The sequence below is a fragment of the Pygocentrus nattereri genome, chromosome 25, assembly GCF_015220715.1.
Source record: "Pygocentrus nattereri isolate fPygNat1 chromosome 25, fPygNat1.pri, whole genome shotgun sequence".
NCBI classification, from domain to species: domain Eukaryota; kingdom Metazoa; phylum Chordata; class Actinopteri; order Characiformes; family Serrasalmidae; genus Pygocentrus; species Pygocentrus nattereri.
This window is the reverse complement of record NC_051235.1, coordinates 4447004-4474984: the sequence shown is the minus strand read 5'-3', so window position 1 is coordinate 4474984 and position 27981 is coordinate 4447004. Positions and strand designations below refer to the sequence as shown.

Here is a 27981-nt window from a genome sequence, read left to right as displayed (position 1 = left end):
GCTAATGCTCAGGTAGCCTAGCCAATAAACCTGACAGACGAACATCTAATTTATGTAAAACACCATATTTTAAAGGTTAAAAAATGTTAAATATGCCAATTTTAACCCAGGTAAATGCTAATTTATAGCTGTGTAACATGATTTGGTTGCAGATACCTTCCTTAAAAGCTGCCTTCAAGAGCACTGAGGCCTTCGGTTTTGAACAAAGCCTCATGCTGCTCAGCCCCCGCAGGCAGGGCTAAGGAATTAATCCCATATCCTGGAATACAGGGTCCCAAAAGTGTCAAGCAACATAATAGCATTCAAAATCAAACATCAGAACAAATTTGTTTAATGAGTCTTAAACTGAAATACATGACAATAACATTACGTTGCATAGAGGTTAAAGACCAGCAAGACGTTCTACCACCAATGAAAAGCACCTCTGTGCCCCCACACACCATTTAAAAACACAGGAGAACCACGCAGTTTTAATCAAAAGTAAACAGAGCGAGAAGGTGAAGTTGGCTAAAGTCAAATACGGTAAGATTTCATCGGAAACATCAGGTCTTTCTAGAACAGCAGCTATGACAGCACTCCCACTGTATCAAGCCTTCTCTAAATGACTGGGATTACGTTATTTCACCACAACTTTTAGACCTTCACCCTGAGAGACCATTGCACATGTTTTACATTGAAGCTCTTACTTCACCCAAACCAAGTACACCAATAATCAAAATAACAATAGAATAATGGAAAAATCACAACATGGTTAAATTGTCCTAAACAAACATGATACAAACTGTTGTACACATTTAAGCAGCTACTACAAAAAACCTGTTACAGTAAATGGAGTTTCATAGATTCATAGATTCTCAATCACTTTGACCCAAATACCAACACGTAATCATTCGATTCCCATAACAATGTTTACCCTTGTAGCACTGGACTAATCTGCATAAAAACAGCCAAACAGTGAGTGTGTTTACATGCAATTAATAATCCGATCACTGCAGAAAGTTTGGATTTTGTCAGGTATCCGATCAGTGTGTTTACACGTAGTTGAGTAATCACATAGTAGGACGCCTCTAGATCTACATGAGTCAGTCATTAATCAGATTTCTGCATTGCAAAAGTCCCCGTAAAACTTTGCATCGCTTTACCTGAAAATATGAACATGCATCATTTAAAAGATGAAGAAAGTTTCAATCCTTCATTTCGTCAAGCATGGAGTTGGTTTCAGCATCACTTCAAAAGTATTTTGCCATCTTGCTTGCTTATTTCTGGTACCACCGTTTGTTTTCACACATGTGCAGACTGAGGAATCGGAAAGAAATCAGAGTAAGGGTGCACATGCACTGGGAAATCTGATTAGCTCCGAGCTAAAATCCAGCTCACTTTATCAGATTTCTAGACTGTACTATCAAATCGGAATGTACTGTTTACTTGACCTGTTGAATCAGAAAACTGCAGAAATCAGATTATGATCGGACTATTGAGTCCATGTAAACGCATTCATTGTAGCTACCATATTCTTATAACTCGTACACAATATTAGTCGTTCAAAATATGTGCAATTATCCTTCAGGGCTAACTTGAAACTACCGTAGGCACTCAGCATAGAATAAATAAGGGAACATCATGACACGTATTATAGTGCATATTCAGAATCGCAGCGCTTTGGGGTTTGTTATGAACATCTGAACGCGACACGGGTTTAAGAAATTGAGATATTTTTAGGAATCATGGCTTAACTTGTCCACTGTCTTCAGAGGGATGGCAGTTAGACCATGGTTAAGCAGAGCCACTGAAAAAAGACAAAACAGAGAGAAAGAGAGGGAGGCTGTTTAAATAAACCACAGACAGATTTCCATTATGTTGAACTGTGAAATGTATGACAAGCACTAACTGACCTGGTTCATGTCCATCTCTATGAAGTTGGTGTTGTGCGGGTCAAGCTTCTTAAACATTCCTGAATTTGTGAAGAGATGAGAGAGATATGAATGGCTGTTAAGTAGCGCTGGGCAATATGATAATATTTAGCTACCATGAAAAATGACATCACAACACACCAATCAGGCGTAACACTCTGACCACCTCCTTGTTTCTCTGCTCACTGTCCACTTTATCAGCTCCACTTACTGTATAGCTGCACTTTGTAGTTCTACAGTTACAGACTGTAGTCCATCTGTTTCTCTGATACTCTGTTACCCTGTTCTTCAGTGGTCAGGACCCCCATGGACCCTCACAGAGCAGGTACTATTTGGGTGGTGGGACATTCTCAGCATTGTATTAGTGTGTGTTGTGCTAGTCTGAGTGGATCAGACACAGCAGTGGTGCTGGAGGTTTTAAACACCTCAGCGTCGCTGCTGGACTGAGAATAGTCCACCAAGCAAAAATATCCAGCCAACAGCGTCCTGTGGGCAGCGTCCTGTGACCACTGATGAAGGACTAGAGCAGAGATCCCTAATAGGTGGACTGCGGTCCAATTCCAGACCCAAACACTGTCCTATGCAGACCTGGACCGATAGCTGAAAAAGTATGGAGAATGATTTAATTTTGACAGGGTGGTTCTGTTTTAATCGCTGTAATGTTTCTAGCCTTTATGGTATGTTTAGCAACTGGGAGACTCACAGAACAATCACATGCTAGCCAGCCAATCAGATCCATGCATTATGATGAGCAGGTCTGTGCTGGTCTGATCCACTCAGACCAGCACAACACACACTAACACACCACCACGATGTCAGTGTTACTGCAGTGCTGAGAATGATCCACCACTCACATAGTACCTGCTCTGTGAGGCTCCATGGGCGTCCTGACCACTGATGAACAGCGTAAAAGGGGGTAACAGAGTATCAGAGAAACAGATGGACTACAGTCTGGAACTGTAGAACTACAAAGTGCACCTATGTTTTGCCCTCTCCTGTAAACTTACCTTTTTGGAGACACTTGCTTTTCTTTGAACAGTGACGATATAAGACGACAACCACATGTTTTAGATCGGAATGTTCCGTAATCTTTGTGACTTCTTTAAAAAAACTGCAACTAGAGTGGCTGCACACCATTTCACATGTGTTTCTGATGAGGACTGAATGAAAAATAAAGGGTTTCCAGCATGAAGGTCAGTCCTTCGTGATTTACTCAGTGTCTATTGGTCAGTTTCACACAAAATGTAGACAGACATACTGTATGAATCTACCGGTTCCACACGATGAAAGGCAGATTATGTGTATCTCAGCCCCTCTTCATAGGCTCATAACTCCAGGTGTAAATGAAGTATGATCTCATGATAAAATGGAATGGAAAGGCCGACAAATTTTTTTCCCATTTTTGCCATGGTATCTCAAGGATAGAGAAACATGTAGAAACACTGAATTTGATGCACAGACGAGTTCATGGACCCGAGAGGGTTAAGTGAATTTTTCTAAACACTATGTATCTTGGAGACAAACTGAAATGGGACTCAGACCTTTCGAAGGTCAGCGATCCTTACTGACTCTTATTATTGCATATACTAAGAGGTACTGAATGGAGTCCCACTCACGGAACATCAACTCCAGACGCATGAGGCAGGCCACAAAATCATCAAAGTCAATGGTGAGGTCTGAATCAGCATAGCGGGCCACTAGCAGCTGGAAGATGGCATCATTCAGGGAGAATCCTATAAAAAAGAATATAGAGAAGAAAAAAAAGATTTATGATGGTTATGTCTCACCTGAACTTTGACCTTTTATTTTCCAAGCTCTCCTGTTTTTTTTCCAGTTGTTTTTTGTCTTGTTGCCATCAGCCTATTCCAAACAAAATTTGACTCCTTCACGTCTCAGCACTTTCATTTGGAATTGTCATGTCAAACAACTTCAAGGGGGTGCTACATCTGGAGTGGAATATGAAGTAACTGGAACCAAAAGTGAGTTAAGCTGACTCAAGTTGAGCTGGTATCATGCAGTGGAAAAGCCGCTTAAGGTGACAAGTCCTCAGACTATTATCCCTCCTCCACCAAACTTTACTGTAAGCACTATGCATTTTGATAAGTAGTGTAGTCATGTTTCAATGCTCAGTTTGTTAGACTATTCAAAACTCTAAAAGCAGACAAATTTACTGCAATGCGCTTGTTACAGCTCCATGTTAGCCCTTTCCCAATATGCACTAATGTGGAATGGGCTTTTCCACCCTGCGCTTAATTTTGAGGAAAAGTGGAAGCAGTATTTTCAGAGGACAATAGGACTGCTGTGACCTTGGTTGTCTGGAATCTGACTTTTAAACATCCCCAGTTACATCTTTTTAACCCAGCTGGTGCATCAAATCGAAGGCCTGAAGCAATGGCGGATAGCTGTGCAGTGATTGAAAAAAGTTGCGCTGATTGTGTAAACGATAGCCATATGACTAATTTGGGCCAATGCTTTACTTACCTGCTTCCTTCAGTGCCATACGCAGCTCGGTAGTGCTGATATTCCCAGAATGATCCAGGTCGTTCTTCTTGTAGATGTCCTGTAACAGACAGCAAAAATACGGCGATTGCAAAAATGACCCGTTTACTGTTTAGCATCAATTAAAAAGTAGTTTGACAAATGCTTTTGGTTTAAAATTGGTTTTAAATACAAGTGAGAAGACAGACATCTGTTTTTGTCTGATTTTGTCTGTTTCTGCAGACCATCATTGTATATTGCAGTCATTTCTGGATGTTTTTGGTCCGATAAACATGAGCAAATAGTGATCAGCTCCTTGATTTAAACCAAAAACAAGGCAGGTTTCATATGTAGAGTATGTTTAATAATAATTGGGGCTGTTTATTTCCTATATATGCTGATGCCTGGCCCAACTTATCAGTACTTTATTTCACAGCCCATCTAAGAAATAAACATCTTGGTGCATTAAAAAGAGTTCAGTTAACATGTGCATACGTCAAGTAGTTTGCAGCAGCTTCAAACATGGCCACTAAGTAATTACCAACTAGTTAATTATGTAGTTAATTGGGGTTATGTAGTTAATTATCACTCAGAATTTCACTTCCTATGTGAATCATCTTTGCTGGTTGACTGTGTTTTGGGATTGCAATGATTTATGTCTCTTACCAAGTACTTCTGCACTTTCTTCCACAGTGTAGCGAACTCACCCATGCCCAGCTTCCCATCGCCACTGTCCTGAGTGTCAGTCAAGGGAACATTTAATATGGCTGCATGTATAGGGTTCTACAGCTCGGATCCACAGGTGCCTACTTCTGGTTGACAGTCGGAGAGCCAAGTTGTGGGAGGTGGGCTAAGCTACTAGGGAATTTTCTCCTTTAACTACAAATTTCCATAATTTTTAGTCAAAAAAGTACTTCTTTTCAAACATAACGGGCCTTTCCTAAACCTGACTGGCCATGTTTTGTAATCTATCTGCTAAAAGGCCTATAATAGCTTATAAGGCTTCATATTGGTGCTTGCAATTTGTAGACGGTCCCCAGGCTTTCAGAACTGAACTTGTCCTGTGAGTTTAGACTTCACATGAAAACGAAGCGGGAGCTGATTTTCTGGGTACAAAACATTTGAAATGAGAAAAATACCAAAAACATTTATCTGAAAACAAAACCAACCTTACCACCCCTTCAGAACTGCTTCAGCATTAAAACGCGGCACGCGGCACATTAACGATATAAAATTAATCATTTATACTTAGTCAAACTGCAAAACAAACAAGAATTTGTATAATAAACAAGAGTTTACTTCTGGGATCAGTTGGCTGCTATTATGCCAATTCGGGTAAAGGCCTGATTTGAATATCTTCGGGAAAATGCTGCAGAGTTCTGCCAATAATAAAGAAAATACTAATATTTATAAAGGGCTAGAAAATGCTCAAAACAAAACTGCTCAAAGTGAAAAACTCTAGATGACCCCTGTTGTTATAATGTACTTGCAATCTGATTACTTTTTTCATTCACTCTCAGTAAAAAAGGTAGTAAATTGTCACTAGGGAAGTACCACTCTTGTCACTGGGGAGGTAGCCCCAAGGGTACATCTCAGTACCTTTAGGGAATGTAAATGTACCATAAATCATTAAAATGTTCAATTTTAACCGAGATTTTCCATTAGATTGATGAGTAGAGTGAGCATATAAACATCTTAGTCTTAATAATGGGAATGTATTTCATCAGAGTGGCATAAATGTAGAGAGGACGAAATCTGTGAGGGAGTGGGGAGCCTCCTGGGCTTGGCCACCGGGATTGAAAGCCATCTTTTGGGCCCAGGGGACTAGCGCATGCCGCAGAGGACTCCCAATAAAAGTGGGAGGGTGCAGGTGCTCCACCTACTCCATTGTTCTAGTACCTACCTACTACCTACTCACTCGCATGGATAGACCAAAGAACCTGTTGATGACTTGAGATGTCATGGGCTTGTGCTTATGGTAACTGTCATTATGGCCGTGAGCAACAGACTAACGGCCAATAAGAACGTGTGTGACCAAAAAGATAACCATAACACTGAACAGTAGAGGATACGTCCATGAGGTTGACCAAGACCCGACATGTATTCAGGCTGAAGCTGTCTGTCTTAATGTCAGTTCCTAAAAAAACAAACAAAAAACAGTAACCAAGTAAGACTGAACTCATAATGTTCTAGATAAAAAAAAAGAAACAAACAAAAAAACAGCACACATACGTTTTGCAATAATTTTGTTTAAGATCAATCTGAGCTCCACGGCACTGATCATCATATCCTGGAATGGAGAGACAGATGAGTCATTTAGACAGTATACACTCAAAGCTTTCTACATGGCGAACAAGGACAGCGCAGGTAAGAGCTTTGATTTGCAAAACTACTTTAAGTGCTTTGACCCCTTAAATCCCAGGATTATTACATAATAAGGCTTATTATTCAGTAACTACAGGGGCTTCAATGCTAACTGGCTATTGTTAGGTGTGCTAAAACTTTGGGCCCACCTGGGGGCCCTGGACACTTAAGGGGATAATCCATTAATAATCTCACTAACAGTTTAATCAGAACAGAACACATCCATGTAAACGCCTCAACTGGAACGGTCAAGTACAATTGAGGCCTGTCTGACTGATCGAGGTGGGTAATCCTGTATATAATCCATTAAATAGAAGAATAATATCTGTGTAAATGCCTGTATCTGATTACATTCCCTATCGGAAAGTTTAAGTCCGTTCTGCATGTGCATCTCGTCACAGTGACAGTTTATACCGTTCAACACAGCGGAGCAGAAACTGGTCTGCAGAGGAGACGAAGTTCATGCTCTGATCTTTAAAAGACGGCGGTGGGACGGACGTCCAGCTTATGTGTCTCAGAACACAACGTCTTCCTCTCGGCCTTCTTTAAGAAGGACACGTGAAGGACGTTTTCCTGAGTCTGACATCATTTTAAAGTGATCAAAAACACAAGTACTGCTCACTGCTGCTCATCTCACTCTGACTGGACATCTACACTAAGAGGTTCTCTATGCATACACATAATTTTGCATCTGATTACTTGTAGTGAACATGTAAACAGAGTTTGCATCAGATTGTTGCATATATCAGAATATACAGTATATAATATCTGAATGCTGTTGTTGCAGTAATTTCACATGTAGAACATTTGACAAAATAATTTGACAAAAGATTTGACAAAATAATGCCAAAAAATGAACATATTGTATTTGGTTTTATGTCACAAACTACCATTCTGAACAAGAAAATAAAGAATATAAGAGCATTATCATTTATGCTTTGACACATATTACTTTGCTGGCAGCAGATTTAAAGGTGTGTTTGATGTGAAAAGCATTATTAATTAATTCATTAATTAATGGTGATTAAGAACTGAAGAACTGGACTTACACTTCCGGCAAGCTTTTTGAACAGAGCCACGAAGTTTGCATCTACTTCACTGTCTGACACAGTTTCCTGAAAACAACAATTTAAGCTATGTTGAGTGAAAGGAATTTACTGTTGCATTGCACAGTGCACACCTGTTTACACTATATGGTCAAAAGTATGTGGACACCTGACCATCACACCAATGTTGGACATCCCATTTCCAAATTCATGGTTACCAACTTGTCAGGCCATATCTTTATTGTCCTTGCTTTATGCATTTGCACAGTATGGCTGCAACAGGAAAGGGTCTTCCCCAAACTGTTGCCACAAAGCTGGAAATATATAATTGTCTAAAATGGCTTTATATATTGTAGGATTAACATTACCTTTCACTGGAACTAAGGGGCTTGAAAATCGCCCCAGCCCATTATCCCTCCTCCACCAAACTTTACTCTTCGCAACCTGCATTCTGGTAGATAGAATTCTCCTGGTTTCCACCAAACTCAGACTCTTTTATCAGACTGCTAGATAGTGAGGCCTGATTTATCACTCCAGAGAACAAGTTTCAACTGCTCCACAGTCTGGTAGTGGCACTATATACCCCTCCAGCCGACACTTGGCATTGCACATAGTGACCTTAGTCTTGTGTGCAGCTGCTCAGCCATGGAAACTCATTATATGAAGCTCCCTTTATATGAAGCTGTACAGTTCTGGTGCTGATGATGCTTCCAGAGGCAATTTGGAACTCTGTAGTTACTCTACTGCTTTGTGGCTGAGCTGTTGTTGCTCCTGGATGCTTCCAATTCACAATAATAGCACCTACAGTTGTCTGGGGCAGATCTAGCAGAGCAGACATTTCACAAATGAAAAGACTCTCACAAAAAAAAGACTTGTGGCAAATGAGAGGTTTAAAGTCACTGAGCTCTTCAGTATGACCCATTCTACTGCCAGTGTCTGGCAACAGAGATTGCATGGCTGTATTGCATGGCTTGATTCTATTATCAATGTGTGCAACTGAAACGTCTTAACTCAGGAAGGAGATGTGTCCACATACTTTTGTCCATTTAGTCCACAACACAAACCATATACATGTAAAAATTGTCTGGAGCTACAAGGTATATTTTTCCAATAAAATAGCCAGTGAGGATATAAATTATATGGCTATTATGGTCACTTGTGTAGGTCACTTTAATACAAACGAGGAAAAAATCAAAGGCAAAAACTCACATTTTCTAATTTAGCATCAACAGGATCATCACAGCGCCTATAAAGGAAAGTTTTACAATTATTAATTGTCAAGGACCTTCTGTAGAGTGCAGCACACTGGAGAGAATGGAGGGTATCAGTCATGTGATTTTTCTGTTGTGGCCGCCATATTTTGGAACTAATTTCTGGCTACCCTGCTCCACATGAATGTAACTAGAGGTGAAAAGTGGATAAAATGACTCTCCTTACTATGTTTATCTCATACTCTCCTATACCTATACCCCTCTCGCTAATCTGAAGAGTCTCCCACAGCATTTAAAAACACAGAAGCCCACCGGCTCTTCACGTCAGGGTGCGTAAAGGACCCCATGGTGTTGAATAAAGAGGAGAAAACCTGTCATCATAGGAGGGAAGCAACATCAGCTGACTAACACAGATGGGATCAATGCTGGCCTTTAGAGAACTTTAGCTAATGCTAACAGCAGAGAGATGAACAGTCGTCCCCCTAACAGAGCTGCAGACCCCCGGGATAACTTTACTCTCTGTTTCTGGAGATTTAAATGACGTTTAAATGGAGGAATATAAGCGTTAAATATCAGACTGAATGTCGTGGGACGGAAAACGACGTCGTGTCTCGACAGACGTGATTCTGTAAGTTTGCTGGTGCAGTTAGTTCAGAGTTCAGCTCCAGTCCTGAAACCCCTGAACTGCATAACTGGGTTTCCTGGTTAAAATTCCCGATATTATTATTTGAATAGTCCCGTCTGAAGCTGAACAAGGTGAACAGCAGAGAGAAACACTGAACTATACAGCGCAGCGGCTCCTAACCTGGAGTGAAAACACTGAATTAAAGGCCTGTGAGCTTCTGTCACGTCTCGCAGGTGAATCGTTCACAAAGCACGGCTGATTGAAGGCGTCGCGCAGCACAGTCACTCCCTGATTCAGTCCTAAAAATGGTGGCGACTATACAGTGTGACGTCACGTGAAACGCGAGAATCATTACTGTGTTTCGGTCTGCTTCTCAGAGAAGACGCGCAGGCAGAAGTCTCCGTCCTTGTTTGGCTCGAAGGTGGAGGGGACGACCAGGTATTCTCCCGGAAGCAGCTTGAACCTGGTGCTGACCTCTCTCAGGTTGATGAAGGTTTCGGAACGAGCCTTCTGAGCGTGCGTCAGGAAGAAGTTCTTATCCAGATGCACGTCCGTCTTGCCTCGAAACTGTAATTAAAAGAGCCAATCAGAAGGCGGGAAAAGGCGAGGCCTGGAAAAATTTTGCGTAAACGTAAAAGTGATTAAGTGCTGGATTTAAATCTTACCTGTGGAGGCACCTGTGGACACAAGGCAACAAAACAGGTGTCAAGATTCTCAAATATAACAGCTGATTCACTCAGAACAATGCAGCCAGACAGTATTTCCTTATAGAGTACCAGACTAAGTGTGGTAACATTTACTTGTAAAGGGATTTTCCTTATTTTTGACACTTTCTGTCAACTGGCATGCACACTCTGATGCATGTGTAGTGGCTAGTGCTGGGCATTTCCACTCTTTTCAACTCATTTAAATGGAGCACATGTGGATAACTCCACAGCCCCACAAACAGAAGACCAGGAGTGCTTACAAAATGTTTTTAAAAAAACGGAAAATTGTAAAAATTACAGATTTTTTACCTTGCTGGTTCATGTACCTGGTTATATCAAGCATGACTCATCACATTAATATCATCAGTATTAACAGTGGTTTACTAGGAAAGGGATAGAGTTTATGGAACAAAGGGGAATCTGAAAATATGCCACAGGGCTTATCTGACACCCAGTGTAAGACACTTGATGTGTTTAAGCCCTCATCCCTTCTGTACTTTCGGTCCACACGGGACTCTGGGCTTTTTGGGAGGAGGTTGTTGATTCTGTCTGCTCTCTGACCAAGACATACTTCCCCCTGAACCCTGAATTTCATTTACTCAATGATAACTGTAAAATCCACATGACGGAAAGTTCCCATAAAATATGGCTGGCTGGCTTAACGGCAGCAAAAAAATGGTAACTTTACAGGAGAAGGAAAAAAACATACTTTACTTTTAATGTAATTGATTGGAAACAGACGGCCGTTTCTGTTGATCCATTCATCATGAAATTTACAGACAGTGTAAAGGGTGACAGGCATTTTTGAATTATGTCAAAAAATTAGATACAAGGTTTTCATCCGACAGCAGCGATATATTCATTAGCGATGTAATAAGCAGCAGTCAGCATGCATCTAATGGGTAATTAATACCTACACGACAGTCGACACATATAAATAATGAGAATTTAATCACTTATTGCCATTTAACTATCAACTTATTTCTAACACTTAATGTAAAGTGTTACAAGTAATCTCAAATTGACTTGCTTATGGTTTTTGACACTATATACATAGACACAATATGGGCAAAATTCAGGCTTCTACTTTTTTCACTATGCCGTAGTGCGTTTATCTACATAATAGAATGTCATATAGTTTCAATATTTAAGTCAATTTGTGTTTTTTTAATGTTTATTGTTCAGTGTGATGATTTGCACAATGCTAACTGATCTACTTCTTAGCCACATTACTCTTATAGTGGTGCAAAACTTCATCTTCGTCAGCTTCACTGATCATTTCTTAAGTGATCAAACATGTCTTGGCTAAGCAACTATATTTGCGGGTCTCTGACCTCATAGATGGCATAGCCGATGGTGTGCATGTCCTCCCCGTCTTTCCTCAGCCGTCGTCGGTTCTTCTGGATCAAGCCCACCACCAAGCTGCAGCCTGTTTCGTTGTCGTTGGGGTCGTCATCCTCTTCGTTCAGCTTGATCACAAACTGAGGGTTCATCCAGAACGTATCTGCAGAAGAGGGACAAGTTAGGCAAGAGAAAGTAGAAACCCAGGATCGAGCCCAATTCGAGCACACCTGTGTCTAATAGCCAGAGGTTCCAGACTATATTACTGAGTTTGAGAAGGATTAAAGTCAGTAGATCCTGATATACTCCAAGGCTATGTTGGAAATACTACCTATTACGTACCCCAAAAGTAGCATGTGACCAACATGAATTTGCCCAGTGCACTAAAGATACCCAGGTGATAAACTATTCCGGCCAAAGATTTCAGTTTATGGACACAGCTATCTTCATGATGCACTGCATCCCAAAATTAATGGAACAGTAATTTCATGTTTAAATTTCATGTCTAAACTACTGAAATAACCACCTGGTTGGCTACATTATTTGCCTTGGATCGAGAAGCGCCGCAGTGGAAAGTGCATCCGCACAGCTGTACGTTTCATAGTTTTGATCCTCATCTGTCTATTACAACAACTGTCACTCTAAAACAGTGACAGCAGGAATCACATCCACTTGTGCTCTCAGACCCAGCTATCTTCAAATTATACTGCATCCCAAAATGATGGGAATGGTCATTTCTGGAGGATATAACCACTGAGATAACCTCCTTGTTTGCTCCCAGCAATTTAATATCGAGTTTCGGCCTTACATAATTTGCTCTGCTGAAGCCCTTTTTTAGCATTGCTAAAGAGCTGAAAAGCAGCAAGCAAAGGTTGCTAAGCAGTGAATAGGAGGTAAGGAAAATGGGACAGGTCCTGAGACAGGTCAGATTGGCTGATCTCTTAATGATGACACTCTGTACTAGTGCAGTTTTCAGTATACAGTACTTCTTCTTCTTTCGGCTGCTCCCTTTAGGGGTCGCCACAGCGGATCATCTGCCTCCATCTTGCCCTATCCATTGCCTCCTCTACTTTCACACCAACCATCTCCATGTCCACCTTCACTACATCCATAAACCTTCTCTGAGGTCTACCTCTTCTCTTTCAATATATCCACTATTCCTCCTCAACACATGTCCAAACCATCTCAACCTGGCCTCTCTGGCTTTATCTCCAAACTGCTCCACCTTCACTGTCCCTCTGATCTGCTCATTTCTAATCTTGTCCAGCCTTGTCACTTCCAACGAAAATCTCAGCAACCTCTACCTTTCCAGATTCTCTTCCACCTGCTCTCTACTCTCACCACAGATTACAATGTCATCTGCAAACATCAGTTTTCAGTATGCAGTACAAAGTATGTTATTTGGAATGCAACCAAGGGAGTACATTTTAAACCCCATGTGTCAAACATGCAGGTCAGGCCAGAGCATGATCCAAAATTCCACTATTTCAGGAATATTGCTCTCAGAAAGTGGGATATGATTATATAACGGAGGGAACGCCGTGATTTTGTCTGTGTGATGTTTGTGTAGATGTGGTCGTGTGGTTGGTGAAGCTCAGAGAACCTGTTGATGTGATTGTTTGTCCTCTGGTTTTATATGAAGCTTATTTCATTTAATGATCTATTCAGGGGATCTTAACTTGATGTAGTAGTTATTTATTTACAGTGATGGGTAAAGCTTTGTAGCGGTAAGTTAGCGTTCCTTAATCCATGTAGATATTCATTAGAGATCAACATTAGCATCTTACACAAAGCTGAAGTTTGCTTCTTATTTGCCAGCTTCTTGTTCAAATTTTCCTGTTCCACCTTCAATGGTGCAGCTTCAGGCACCAGGAAGTGACTGCATGCGAAATACAAGAATACTTTTAGATTTGTTTGCTGGTCTAGTATGATAGTCAAACTCTTATACTAGTTCATTAACAGTATTATAGTAGTGTTCTGGAAACGCAGGCCTATTAAATCTCCAGCAGACATTGTTGTTGACTGATTAGTTGTAGTTCCCATGCACAACATGCCAACGTGAAATGTTTGTAGGGGAACCAGCTGATCTGGATCTGCTACTTAGCTAATTATGTCTAAAGCACTGTACTGAAAAGCCAATAAAGTCCTCTCAAAGTTTGGCACAGAGTTCTGTATGAAGAGGACAGTAATAGGATGTGTTAAGGCCTCTGTTAACTTTAGAGAAGAACTGTGCAAATATTTATTCAGAGGTCGCTTGACTGGTCATCTTGTTCTTGCCACAGTGGTGCAGTGTCTCCAGCGGCCACTTTCATGAATGATGTGTTTTGACAACAGAGCAGGTTGTCCAATAGGAATGCTCTGTCACCAAAAGTACACAGCTTAGACGGAGGGACTTGTGCAAATGTGAGTCAGCAAACAAAGAGTGGTTGGAGTTGTGTTGTGGATAACACCTCTGCCTTCTACACTGTAGACTGGGGTCCTTACCTGGGCAAGTACCCTGCACCATACCAATAAGCATCCTTGGATAAGGCTACTGATGCGTACCTGTCTAAAAAAATGTCATACAAAGATTTAGAACCCTAGCAGCTGAATTTTGCTCATACTGCAGCCTGTTTATAACCAGGGCAGGGAGTTCACATAGCACAGCGTTGCAGTAGTCAATTCTAGATGTTACAAAAGCATAGATAATAGCAGCAGAAAAAGAGAGATAAAGGCAGATCTTCAGATGCTCTTTAGATGGAAAAGGTGTTTTTGATATGGGGTTCAAAAGACAGTGAGGAGTCAAAAATGAAATTACTAATCTGGGTGGTAGAAGAGACAGTAGCCCAGACGAGAAACAGCAGTGTTGCTTATCTTTTTAAATGTAGCTGGAGAGGCAGTAAGTATGACCTCTGACTTGTTACTATTCAGACTCAGGAAGTTCTCAGCCATCCATGTCCTGACATGCAACCCATGTCGACCAAGGTGGAGCATGTACGGGATAAAGAGCAATGGGCTGAGAACTGAGCCATGGGGGACACCACATGACAGGGAGCACAAGTCAGACCCATAACCTCCAATGACACAACAGCTAGCTTCCCTCTCTCAAAAGAGTGGACAGTGCTTAATTGACATCCAGCAATATTAGCTTGCTAGATAAAAACAACAAAGAGAGACTTTTTACACTAAAAAGTGTAAAACAGGGCTAAAAAGTGCCTAGACATTCCTTGGCTTCTACATACTGCACTGCGCAATGTATTTTTAATCGCTTTTGGTGGTCTAGCAGGTCCTGCACAATCCCATTTTCTCTATCATTTTTTTGGAACTCCATTTTTTAGAAACTGTTTTTTTTGGCTTCCTAATATCTTATGCAAGTGAATCACCTAATATCCTCAGTAATATCTCCAGAAAAAGTGAATAACTTGTTAAGTACAACTGCTAGAACGGAACACTGGACATTAAATAGATAAAGGGTGGTCTCTATGCACAGTGCGGCATAGTCTGGATTAAAAAGTCATAACCAGCATTACGCCACTCAATAACAATAACAACACGGCGCATTAGCCAGCCTTGTTATTCCATTAGTGCGAGGTCAATATGTATCAGGCTGCTCTTGCTGAAAGATCTCCAAGTTTAGTCAGTTACACACAATCATATATACACCAGCATTATTAGTGTCAGACTTAACTACACATTGGTAATCACTTCAACGTAAGCAAATCCCTGCATAAAATGAATCAAGAAAATGGCTTAAGACTAAATCTAAATGAGTGGTGATATGAATGTTGCCTCTTACTGGGGTTATTCCTGCAGCCTCCTGCAGTGGACCCCCTCCTCCAGGTGCTGCTGTAGTTGCAAACACTCCAGGGCTTGACAGAATCACCGGTGATTGCGTCCGGGGTCAGCGTGCAGATTTCAATGCGAGAGTACTGCTGCATGAACTCTGAGAATGACATCCTGAACACAAACACGTATGCAATCACATTCTGAATGTAAAGAGAGGAAACCAGTAAACATATAACAATTAGATTAAGTGATCCTTATGAGTCCCACAACAACGAAATTTCACCTCCGCATTTTAACCGTCCGTGAAGTGAAACACCACATACACACTAGTGAACACACACACACTAGGGGGCAGTGAGCACACTTGCCCAGAGTGGTAGGCAGCCCTATCCACGGCGCCCGGGGGGCAGGTGGGGGTTAGGTGCCTTGCTCAAGGGCACTTCAGTCATGTACTGTCGGCTCAGGGGATCGAACCGGACATCCTTCCAGAGACAGGGCTGGTTCCCTAACCTCCAGTCCATGATTGCCCCCATAAATGCTGTCATCAGGAGAGATGCTGAAAAGGAGCAGTAAAACAAACAAAACTAAACATAAATACTAAATGGCCACCATTACCAAAATTCTCCATCCTCAGCATTGGCATTCGGACGTTCCGAAGGATCCACCGAGTTCCATTCAGGCGAGCTGCACATGTAGGAAAGACAGCATTCATCTGTTTATTTCTCACCACAGCAAGAGAAGGACATCCTGCCTCTGACATACATGCACATTCAACAGCAGCTGTTGTCAAAAAAAACCCTGGCTTATCATCGAGTCACACGTTTATAACTGTGTAAGTTATTTGTTATATATTTAAACAATAAAACAGGCAAGGAAGAGTCTATGGTGGTGAGACTAGGGAGATGTACAGTACCCGTCACTCCAGGCTCCAGTCCACTCCACCTGACCCCAGGGGTTCCGCATCCGCACCAGCTTTTCCAGCCCACCGTGGTAGTGCACCTTAAATATAAACAAAAGACAGACTCTCAGGCTAACATTATAAGCACCTTCATACACCATTCATTAATTAAACAACAGAATTTAGGACCTAAAAACATGTATACAAACTCCACCACACACTCAGATTAGGCCTTTTTTGGACATTCTGAGACTCCTGCTGTACTTAATAGACAAGGATTAATGGATTGTTGGGTAGTGTTGTTTGTTAGTTTAAGTGGCGTTATACACTGATCAGACCTAACATTATGACCACCTCCTCGTTTCTACACTCACTGTCCACTTTATCAGCTCCACTTACTGTATAGCTGCACTCTGTAGTTCTACAGTTACAGACTGTAGTCCATCTGTTTCTCTGATACTCTGTTACCCTGTTCTTCAGTGGTCAGAACCCCCATGGACCCTCACAGAGCAGGTACTATTTGGGTGGTGGATCATTCTCAGCACTGCAGTAACACTGACGTGGTGGTGGTTTGTTAGAGTGTGTTGTGCTGGTCTGAGTGGATCAGATACAGCAGTGCTGCTGGAGTTTTTAAACCCCTTAGTGCCGCTTCTGGACTGAGAATAGTCCACCAACCAAAATATCCAGCCAGCATCATACTGTGGGCAGCATCCTGTGGGCGGCAACCTGTGGGCGGCATCCTATAACCACTGATGAAGGACTAGAGGACGACCAACACAAACTGTGCAGCAGCAGATGAGCTGTCATCTCTGACTTTACATCTACAAGGTGGACCAACAAGGTAGGAGTGTCTAATAGAGTGGACAGTGAGTGGAAACAGTGTTTAAAAACTCCAGCAGCACTGAGAATGATCCACCACCCAAATAGCACCTGGTTTGTGAGGGTCCATGGGGGTCCTGACCACTGAAGAACAGGGTAACAGAGTATCAGAGAAACAGATGGACTACAGTCTGTAACTGTAGAACTACAAAGTGCAGCTATACAGTAAGTGGAGCTGATAAGATGGACAATGAGCGTAGAAACAAGGAGGTGGTCAGAACGTTCTGCTGATCGGTGTGTATAAGACCTGCTATCCTCATCATTTTCAACTGAATGAAGCTTCAAGTGTCCTGGCTGGTTTCTGTTTGTACCTCGACAGCTCCTGTGAGAGAGTAGGCGTGTCCCTTGACCAGCTTCTGACGGGTGATTGCCTCTGAATCAGCAGCACTCGTGATCTAGAAATGCATAAACACCAACACTGCATGAATAGTCCATTCAGACTAGGCATGCAAAAGCCATCCAGTGAGGAGTAAATTCAGTGGAATGTCTCACGTCTATGGAGCAGCCCAGCAGAGATCCGCACTCCAGGGCCTTTTGGATGATCTGGAAGATGTTGGCAGGAGCTTTCCTCAGCTCGTAGGACTCAGCGATGCCTCCAGTGAAATCCTCGAAGCCCTCGGAGGTGGAGCCTCCAGATAGAGCCTCGTAGCAGCCATTAACCCTGGAGTAGTCAGCTAAGATCAGTATGGTACAGGACTGCAAATCATACAGTAGCCGAATGTGACCACTGTACCACTTATATGGGTCTGTTTTTTGGTTGTCCACTGCCCACCTTGACTGTAACTTGCCGTCAACTAAACATCTAAACATGGTCACAGTGGTGGTGATAAGAACCAGACGTCTGAAGGACAGCATTTGTTTTTTGAAGCTTCTTTGTGTTTTGATTATTATACTAACAATCGTTTGCTATCCGGTGTTGACCAGATCAGGATGGGTTCCCCTTCTGAGTCTTGGTTCCTCTCAAGATTTCTTCCTCTTGCCCTTAGGGAGTTTTCCTTGCCACTGTCGCCACTGGCGATGCTCATTGGGGCTCGGACCTGAATTTTCTTTCTCTAATGCTTATGTATCTGTAAAGCTGCTTTGTGACAACACCTGTTGTAAAAAGCATTATATAAATAAATTTGCTTGCTTGCCTGATAGTTCTAAGCTTAGGATTTGGCCTAAAACCTATTTTTTTCAGACCAGTCATGGTGGAGGGGGACATGCATGGGTGTTGTAAGGCAAATTAGTCATGAATGAAAATTTTTTTTTTCACATTTTCCTCTTTTAAGATGAATTAAGTGACCCTTATTAATCCCACAACGAGGAAATTTCTCCTCACATACACACTAGTGAGCAGTGAGCACACTTGCCCAAGGACACCTCAGTCATCTACTGTCAAACTAGAATCTGCACTGCATCTGCATCTGAAACTGGAATCTATGCTGAAATGTACTTGTAACATCCAGGAAATCTGCTAGGCCACCTCCGGCCACTAGGAGGGACCGGAGAGCCAGGACTGAGTAATCAGGGCTAAATGAGGCTAAACTGCAAACAGTAGTGTTTACACAAGCAAACTCACTTAGCGTAGGCCTTCTCCAGCAGGGCGCTCCAGAACTCGTTCCCCTCTTCAGAGTGGACGAACAGCAGCTTCCCATCCTTCACCGGCAGCCGGTCATCGATGACGACGTCCACCCACTCACCAAACTGCCAGAACTACAGAGGGAGAAAGCAGAAGGGATTTTTTAAGGAATCTGTATTAAATCTTAATGCATTAAAGAGTCTGATTCATTACAAAGCCTTTTTCCTTGTTTTATTTATTAATTTAGGAGTTTGATGTAATATGTAAACACTGCGAAAAGTGTCAAAAGATACCACTTACTGTCCAGGCCTCGTATAGAAAACAGCCCATTCTGAATCTTTTATGATTAACCAAAAATCAACACATAGTCATCCATTCAGCCTACAGCAGTTCAGCTCGGCCCATTCACAGTGATGTTATGGGAAGTGTTTCAGCTCAGAATGCTGAATGAATGAGGTCTTAGGATATGTCTTAGGGTGTGTTTATACTTGTAGTTTGTTTCCCTTTGGCTGCATTTTAGCTCTAGTTTGCTTAGTGTTCACATGACCATACTATAATTTGGCGGGCTGCTGACTGTGGATGCGTAGGAGACATGGTCATGAAGAGCAGCACCACATGGGGCTTCACGGTAGCGCCGCATTGCAGTAGGAGAGACATTTTAATGTTTATATTTGTGGTTCTCTGGGTGTTATTAGCACAGACATATTGCTTGTGTTATTCTGTGCCAGGCTGTGGTGCAGTTAGTATGGACAGCGTACGGTGAGAGGTGACCTGCAGACTGAAGGCAGTTCTACATTAACTCCAGCGTTTAAGACCCTTTCTTGTTAAACTGGGTTAAACAATCAGCAGAGCTTAATTTCACTGTAAAGGAAGATTTTTTTTTTTTTTTTACCTACTAATCTAATCCTGCTGTGGAGCCGCAACAGGGATTTCCCTCTGTATTGCATTGCGCAAAATCATGGCAGTGCAGGTGCTATACCTTACTACTCTAATATCACAAAACAGATAAAATAAGACATAAACAAAATAGTCCAGATAGAACAGAGATTAGCCTGATTCAGAAGTTTGGTAGACATTATCATCATTCCTGTATTTCTCATGCCCACATCTTTTGGTTCTGTGTTTAACATGTCAGTGTGAATGCTAAGCAAACCAGAACTAAAATATAACAATGCATCATTTTCTGCTTTGGTCCAGAGAACCGAACTACAAGTTCCTGTTGTCTGAACAAAACTGTATCTTGGCTTTTGTCGTTTTTCAGTTTTTCACAGTTTGAAAATACCTGTTGTTCTTTATATTGTATGTAAATTTCATGAAGAATGGACAAAAAGAAACAGCTCAAAATGACTTGGAAAAGATGTCTGGTTCCATTGACTTCCATTAAAAGTGAAGTGTGTTTTTTCCTTCTCCTGTAAAGTTATCATTTTGGAGATACAGTTTTGTTCCAACAGCAGTGAAGTACAACTGCACCTAACAGCTCAAACATTAAAGAGAAATTCCACTCATGTTTCACATTTTCTGCCTAACTGGTTAAGATGTAAACAAAGTCATTCAGAGTGGTTTAGTGTGAACTTCTAAATAAACATACCGTCTCTGAGTTGTTCACCGTGGTGGTGATGGAAACCAGACGTCTGTGGAGTTTAATGCCTGGAGTTTAATCTAAAAGCTCTTTTACATTAAGTTTTTACATGGAATGGTTATGAATATGTGACCTGATGCCTGAAACGTTAAATGTTTTGGTATAAAACTTTTTTTAAATCCAGATGTCCATGCAGGTTGTTAAAAGGCAAAATAATTGGCAAAGAAAACTTGTTTTTTCAGATTTACCACTATTTACCATCTTCTACATTACATATCGCTGTTGTCGGAAGAAAACCTTGTATGTCAAAAATGGTAACTTTACAGGAGAAGGAAAAAACCTACTTTACTTTTAGTGCAAGTCAATGGAACCAGACTTTTTTTGAAGTAATTTTAGGTTGTTTCTTTTGGTCCATTCCACATGAAATTTGTATAAAAGGCCAGTAGGTATTTTCAAATTATGACAAAAACTGAAAAACGACAAAAATGACTCTGAATGACTTTTTGTTTAAAATACACACAATATATTTAATTCTGGGAACAATAAGTAATTATAGGGCTAAATAATATAATAACCTATTTAGATTCATTTTTTCCACAATATCTGCCTTGAGATTTGATCTCCACTTTTGAAACATGATGAATAGAGGATATTAATATTATTCAATTTCACTTTTCAGTGTTTTAAAGCTTTTAGTCATTTTAGATGTTCTACAGCTTTATTCTGGACAAATCTATAGGGTGAGCCCAACAGATGATTACACTAGACACTATTTACACATACGGCTTATCTAAGCTGCTTATTGCTGTTGTCAGAACAAAACCTTGTATCTCCATTTTTACTGATGTTTAGGTTTTGACATAATTTGAAAATGCATGTTGGCTTTTACATTGTGAGTAAATTTCATGACGAATGGATCAAAAGAAATGGGCAAAAATTACTTGGAAAAAAGTCTGGTTCCATTGACTTACGTTGAAAGTAATGAATGTTTTTTCTTTCTCCTGTAAAGTTGCCATTTTCTGAGGTTTTGTTCTGACAGCAGCGATATCTTCTTGGGTCGCATGCAGTGCTGGAGCCTATCCCAGCGCTCACTGTTTGGAAGTCATGAAACACCCTGGATGGATCACGGTCGCCTGTCCATCAAAGGGCCCCCAGACTTATACACTCACACCTATGGGCAGTTTAGCATCTCCAAATAACCTGAGTCTATGGGTTTAGACTGTGAGAGGAAACCCCCACAGACACGGGGTGAACATGCAAACTCCACACTGACACAAGGACTCTGGTTGCCTGGCTGGGGAATCAAACCCAGACCCTTCTTGCACTACTCATTGTGCCACATTATAACATTATACAGGCCCTTATGAGTTCAACAAGCAGCTCAACCGTGACAGAAGTGGAGCTTCTTCAAATCTGACTTTTATGATCATTAGCTGAAAAATGTTGAGCATCATTGAGATCTAGAGTGTTAGGAACCTGAAAGTGAAAGATGCCGGCGTAGCCGGATCCAAAATCCTGGTTGCTGGGGACCACCCTGCCCAGCACGTCAGAGTTCGTAGTGAGAGAGGCGATGGCCGCTAGGAGCCAGCAATCCCCTAGGGGAGAGAGAGAGAGAGAGGGAGGTAGAGACACATTATCAACTCAGTAGAGATGGTAAATATAGATTTTAAGCTGTAATAAAATAATCTCCAGCACCATCTCAGTATCCTGATATGATTGAGTCCCATTTTAAAGCCAAAGTTCAGCATCTGTTTTAGTTTTAGTTCTATAGGAAACTCGGGACTCAGTGTCATCTCAAGTAGTTCATTTGAAGTTAGACGACAGGGTTTTTATGACATGATATGGTAACACTTACGTAATAAAGTATATGATACACTGATCCAGCAGAACATTTTGACCACCTCCTTGTTTCTACACCAACTGTCCATCTTATCAGCTCCACTTACTGTATAGCTGCACTCTGTAGTTCTACAGTTACAGACTGTAGTCCATCTGTTTCTCTGATACTCTGTTACCCTGTTCTTCAGTGGTCAGGACCCTCATGGACCCTCACAGAGCAGGTACTATTTGGGTGGTGGGTCATTCTCAGCACTGCAGTAACACTGACGTGGTGGTGGTGTGTTAGTGTGTGTTGTGCTGGTCTGAATGCATCAAAACCAGCAGTGCTGCTGGACTTTTTAAACACTGTCCACTCACTGTCCACTCTATTAGAAACTCCCACCTTGTTGGTCCACCTTGTAGATATAAAGTCAGAGATGACAGCTCATCTGCTGCTGCACAGTTTGTGTTGGTCATCCTCTAGACCTTCATCAGTGGTCAGAGGACGCTGCCCACCGGACGCTGCTTATTTTTGGTTCTCAGTCCAGCAGCAACACTGAGGTGTTTAAAACCTCCAGCAGCACTGCTGTGTCTGATCCACTCAGACCAGCACAACACACACTAACAAACCACCACCACGTCAGTGTTACTGCAGTGCTGAGAATGGTCCACCACCCAAATAGTACCTGCTCTGTGAGGGTCCATGGGGGTCCTGACCACTGAAGAACAGGGTAACAGAGTATCAGAGAAACAGATGGACTACAGTCTGTAACTGTAGAACTACAGAGTGCAGCTATACAGTAAGTGGAGCTGATAAAGTGGACAGTGTGGGTAGAGACGAGGAGGTGGTCAGAATGTAATGTCTTTTACACTCGTCTTAATACAAAACTTTGTGATTGGTCAGAGAGCTTATTTGCATATTGCAGCCTTCTGTGATGTCAGTGTTGCCATAGGGACACAGTGAAAGGTCTCCTCCTCCTTTTGTCTGTCACACAGATCAGGTTTCAACAGTGCTTCATGGGAACGTTCACAAAAGCAGCAGGTAACGAAGAACGAAGGCGACCACATTTCTGCTTTGTTCACAGGTATCCTTACATTTGAAGGGAGCTCAGCCACATTGCCTCGCTGGGCCCTGACCACACCATCACCTGCTACGCATTTGCATTGAATGGAGCTTATTTCCTTGTTAAAGACACACCCAGTGGTTGCATCTATGCTGGTCCAAAGCCACCCTCTGAACTGTTGGAACATGAACCAACGGTGAAGGACAAACTGGATTTGCTGGTTGGAGAAATCTATAAATACGCTGCCCATTAAACGTTTCAGGAGTCGTTTCCTGAGTAGTGTTTGATGTTTAGCTGGGTGAGCTGCACTGTAGTGATTAGCCTCTTTGGTTTAACAGAATTCACGATTATGCCGTTTTTACGTTTTCTCTCACTACAATACCCAGCTTTACTTACCTCATTCAACCAGTGGAAATCCCTGTGGTGTCAACCAGTCATGACTAGCTAGCCTAGCCTCTGATCTCTAGGCTAGTAAACACAGCCAAGCTGGCATTACAGTAACCCTTACTTTAGTTGTTGAGCAAAATTGTGAAGAAACTATCTTTTTAGTGCAAAATGGATGCCAAAGATATGTTTTTCATTATTTCAGCCAGAGAAAAGAAGCCAAGCTGAGGGAAATAGCCAACTAGCTTTCTAACTAGCTTTTAGCTTATGGTCCTGCTCAGCTGATGAGCATTTCTACCGTTTGAGTAATCCATTCTCTCCATTATAACAATGAACTGAATACTACAGATATACGGCTGCTATAACACTTCATTTTGCAAGTTTACAAATCCTCCAGTTTTTTAAGGTCCGGTCGTGTTTAGGGAACAAACCAAACATCAAGCTAACCCCTACTCTCTCATGCGCCCAGCAGGACAATGCCTCAAAACGCAAAAGACTCAGTGGACGCCCCCGGCCCTCCAGGTAACACTGCACTTCCCTTCATTTTGGGTGAAACTGTACACTGTACGTGTTGGTTTGTGGCTGAGGTTGTATATGTTAGGTGAGATAGGTGTCCCCAAACTTTTTATGGGCAGCGTACCTCATTTTGCGAGTTTTCAAATCTCTTGTCTTTTTAAAGTCCAGTTGTGTTCAGGGAACGAACCAAACATCAAGCAAACCCCTACTCTCTCACTGAGGCCATGTGCCCAGCAGGACAATGCCTCAAAATGCAAGACACTGTACACTCAGTGGACGCACCCAGCCCTCCAGGCATTCTCTTCTCCTCTACCGCCCTTTGTTTGGACTGAATGCAAACAAAGGAAACCTCAAAACATTTAGGCTTATCCTTTCTGTACGCCAGCCATGCGGACTGTAATGTGGCGCTACATGTTTGCTTATCCTCTGTGTGGGTGTGTATTCACTATACATGTTGTGTGGACTAGGCAACATTTGTGATATCAGAGATTCTGACATAAATTGGAACGGCTTCCATTGTTCTACCAAAAACAGCCCTCGATCCCATAGAACCCAGTGTTTTTGTTGGTTCCCAATGTGTTTTGGCTTTTTAATGGATTGATATCACTGTAATTGTTAAACGGGTGACCAGCGGCTGATCATAAAGGCATTCTACAGGAAATTAAACTAGTGGTGTTTTCTGATAATCATTAAGCTGATTCTTATTAGAAGGCTGTGTCTAATAGTCCTTTTCAGCAGGCATATTCCTGAAAGAGACCACAAAAGCCCTGAAAACCATTTATACTTTGTCAATATTTAAATGTATTTGTTTTCAAAGAACATTTGCTTTCACCAGATGCTAAGTTCTGGTTTGGGCAACTAGATTTTGGCCATTAAAAACAAAAGAAAACTGACTATTAGCATTTCTTTCTTATTGTTTTGTATCGCAAATGCATTGCAAACACCGAAATACATATTGCGTCATGAATCTTGTGTGATGTCCTGCTGTTCGAGCGGTGTCAGGACCTGGGAAACAACAAATTTCCCACTTGTAAATTGCAATTGAACAGCTGACAACATGAATTTCCAAGTGGGAAATTGTTTTAGATGGTACACAAGTGTGACATGCGCCTATCCCCCAACCACAAGAGCTGACGGGAAGGTGGGGCCCGGACCCTAAGCGAGGATGAAGCCCTGTGAGGACAGTGGGGAGAGGATAATCGTGACTGAACACCACCGCCCAGGACCCGCCTTCCTGCCGGCTCTCGCAGTCATCATCGGGGCACATGCCACAACGATTTCACCAGACATGATATGTAGCGTTGCCTTTTGCCTCTTCTGCCAGTGGAAAACAGTCAACTTGGTGGTAAATGGGAAAAAATATACTCTGCACTACGTGGTACCGACACATCAGTGAATGAGCAACTGGAACTGCTAGTTGAACTCGATTACAACCAGCTTACCTCCAAGCTAAAGCACAGCACATGTTGGTGCTTGTGTACAGTAACCTGTCTAAACAACTTTACTTGCATTGCATAATAAACTGTAGGCATCCTGTGAAGGAATATCCTGGGTGTTGCCTGCCTTCCACCCAATAAGCTCTGGGATAGGCTCCAGCACCCCCTGCATCCCAGGAGATATTTTGAAATAAAACAACATGTTATTTTAACAAATACACCTTCTTGAGCCTCAATATAGCAGTATTGGTTTGTAAATCAATTATCTAGAACCACAGAAGCACCACAGAAGAGCTCATTCTCACAGTAATGTGATTTGATTGTGTATTTTGAAGAAAAAAAAACATGTTTTTCTGCCATTTAAACTGCAATAATCTCTACATGACTATGAAATATATTAATTAAATGACAAAGAAAAAAAGCCCAAAAAATTATAACATATATGATGAACGTTGTGGTCCCTAGGAGTCGTGTCACTGGTGTTACTGCGTAACAAAAAACTCTTATTTTGAAATAAAAGTCACACTGATGACATCACTCGACTTCCTTTCACCTTTTCTGAGGATCTATGGAGAAAAGCTCATGGTGAGTCCACTGTGTCTCTCAGTTCTCAGAGATCTTCTCATTCAGCTCATGATCTCAAACGAAGCTTTTAGCTGACGTCACTGGTGTACCGACTTTATTTTTATGTAATTGTGAAAAAATAGAAACACAAATGGATTAAATGACATATTTTAGTGGACGTTCTCTGATTGACGGCGTGTGGTTTGATGTTCTGTAGCCGCCATTTAGTAAAATGCATTGTTCATTAAAAACGTCTCTGGTGTTTCCTTTATTATGTGTGACACCGATGACGATCGGTAACACCAGTGACGCCTATGGAGAGACAGAAAAGTGGACGTTTCTGTAGAACGACCCATAAGTAACTTAGATGATGAGTGAGTGTAGACATACTACAGGCCTGTCAAACTGGGGACCTTTCAGGCCAAAGTGCTGCAGAGATCAGTGTTTACCCTAATCTAACACTCTGAATTCAGTTAATGAAAGCCTTGCTAATGAGCTGCTGAGCTGAATCAGGTGTGTTTAACGAGTCAAAGGAAAGCGCCAACCGACAGATGACCTAAAATATGACCAACACACTTTGCCAAATAGGCTGTTTAACTGCCTGAACCAGTTTCTAGCAAGTGGCTTCAAGGGCAGTGTTTGAGTGATAGGTGTGCTTGTGGGTGGGAGTTATGGGGAGAGTATCCCTTCCTGGCTCAGAGGCCAAACAAAGCCATAGTTTACCACAAATGCAGTAAGAATAACATGGATGATTTAGACATAAATGTCCTGATGTAGGTTCACCTACCCAGAGCTCCTTGGCAGATGTCGGTCTTGGTGGCCCCACCACTGATGAACTGGGGTTTCGAGCACAGCTCCTGCACAGTACAGTAAGCAGATGAGCTCCAGCCTCACTCCGGACACACTTTCCATAAGTCTACTGCCTTAAGAGGTGTTAAAGTCAGTCTTGGACCACATTTTTAGGTTATTTTAATTCAAATTTGGTATATTAGAGTCAACTCTGGAGGCCTCAGTTGTGCTGTAAGTGGGGACCTGAGTGGGTCATAAAACCTGTTCTGAAGTAGACAAAGTTCAAGTTCATTTATGTCCATTTTCAAAAGTATAATAAAAGCCTTTAGTGTGTAAAAGCCAACATTACTTCAGTAATAAAAGCCTCAATTATGCTTCTTTGTAGTACATCATTATGGAGACTGGGGAAACTGGTCTTACTGGTCTTATGGCACATTTTGTTCAGTAAACTGTGTACAAGAAAACCACCATAGTTCATGTGTAAAGCCTAAAATTACATGAGAAAAACAGCATTTATCTCCAAATACAAGATGTACTGCTAGTTTAGAATCAACACAGCATTCTTGATACTCATTTAGAAACTCTATTTATCAAAATAGTATGTTAGTCTGACAATGAAGTGGCTTTTTAGCTTTTTGAATAACAGAACTACTACATACGCTTCAGTCTTTAGGTATAAAGACTGCAAATTCTGATATAACCATTACATTTATCTGTTAAAGTGTATAAAGTGGCCTGAGAGCAGTCTGACTGCAGCAGCACTCACTCCGGGTCTTTTCCACTGCACCCCCTTCATCTTGTACGAGTTTGCGCCGAGCTCCTTAAAGCCCAGGGACTCGGGGGCGGCGGGGAAAGCGGGGTCACAGAACAGCTGGCCGCTGCTCAGACACTGGCTCCTCAGCGCCTCGTAGTCCTGGTTCAGGTACTTGTTGGCGTTTGCGTTGGTCCCAAAGCCCGCGGCCCTGGCTCGCTTCTTCGCCAAAGTCAAAGCCACTCCCGACATGTTGCTCCTCTGCTGTGGTAACTAAGACACAATGCCAGGGTTT

The 27981-nt window shown here is 41.9% G+C and overlaps 1 protein-coding gene across 1 annotated transcript; it reads right to left on the bottom strand.

The window, feature by feature from the left end:
* Window positions 1–315: 315 nt before the first annotated feature.
* On the bottom strand, window positions 316–27955 carry LOC108443480 (calpain-2 catalytic subunit-like). Its single transcript, XM_037534646.1, has 21 exons — window positions 27702–27955; window positions 26934–27003; window positions 21841–21959; window positions 18786–18919; window positions 17717–17885; window positions 17536–17619; window positions 16361–16446; window positions 16063–16131; window positions 15458–15618; window positions 11676–11845; window positions 10300–10311; window positions 9990–10201; window positions 9008–9044; window positions 7802–7867; window positions 6621–6678; window positions 6461–6525; window positions 5055–5123; window positions 4392–4470; window positions 3527–3643; window positions 1893–1951; window positions 316–1786 (listed from the first exon to the last, which is right to left on the bottom strand). The coding sequence occupies exons 1-21, from the start codon at window positions 27936–27938 to the stop codon at window positions 1763–1765; spliced, it is 2097 nt and encodes a 698-aa protein (XP_037390543.1). The 5' UTR covers window positions 27939–27955; the 3' UTR covers window positions 316–1762.
* Between the last annotated feature and the right edge of the window lie 26 nt (window positions 27956–27981).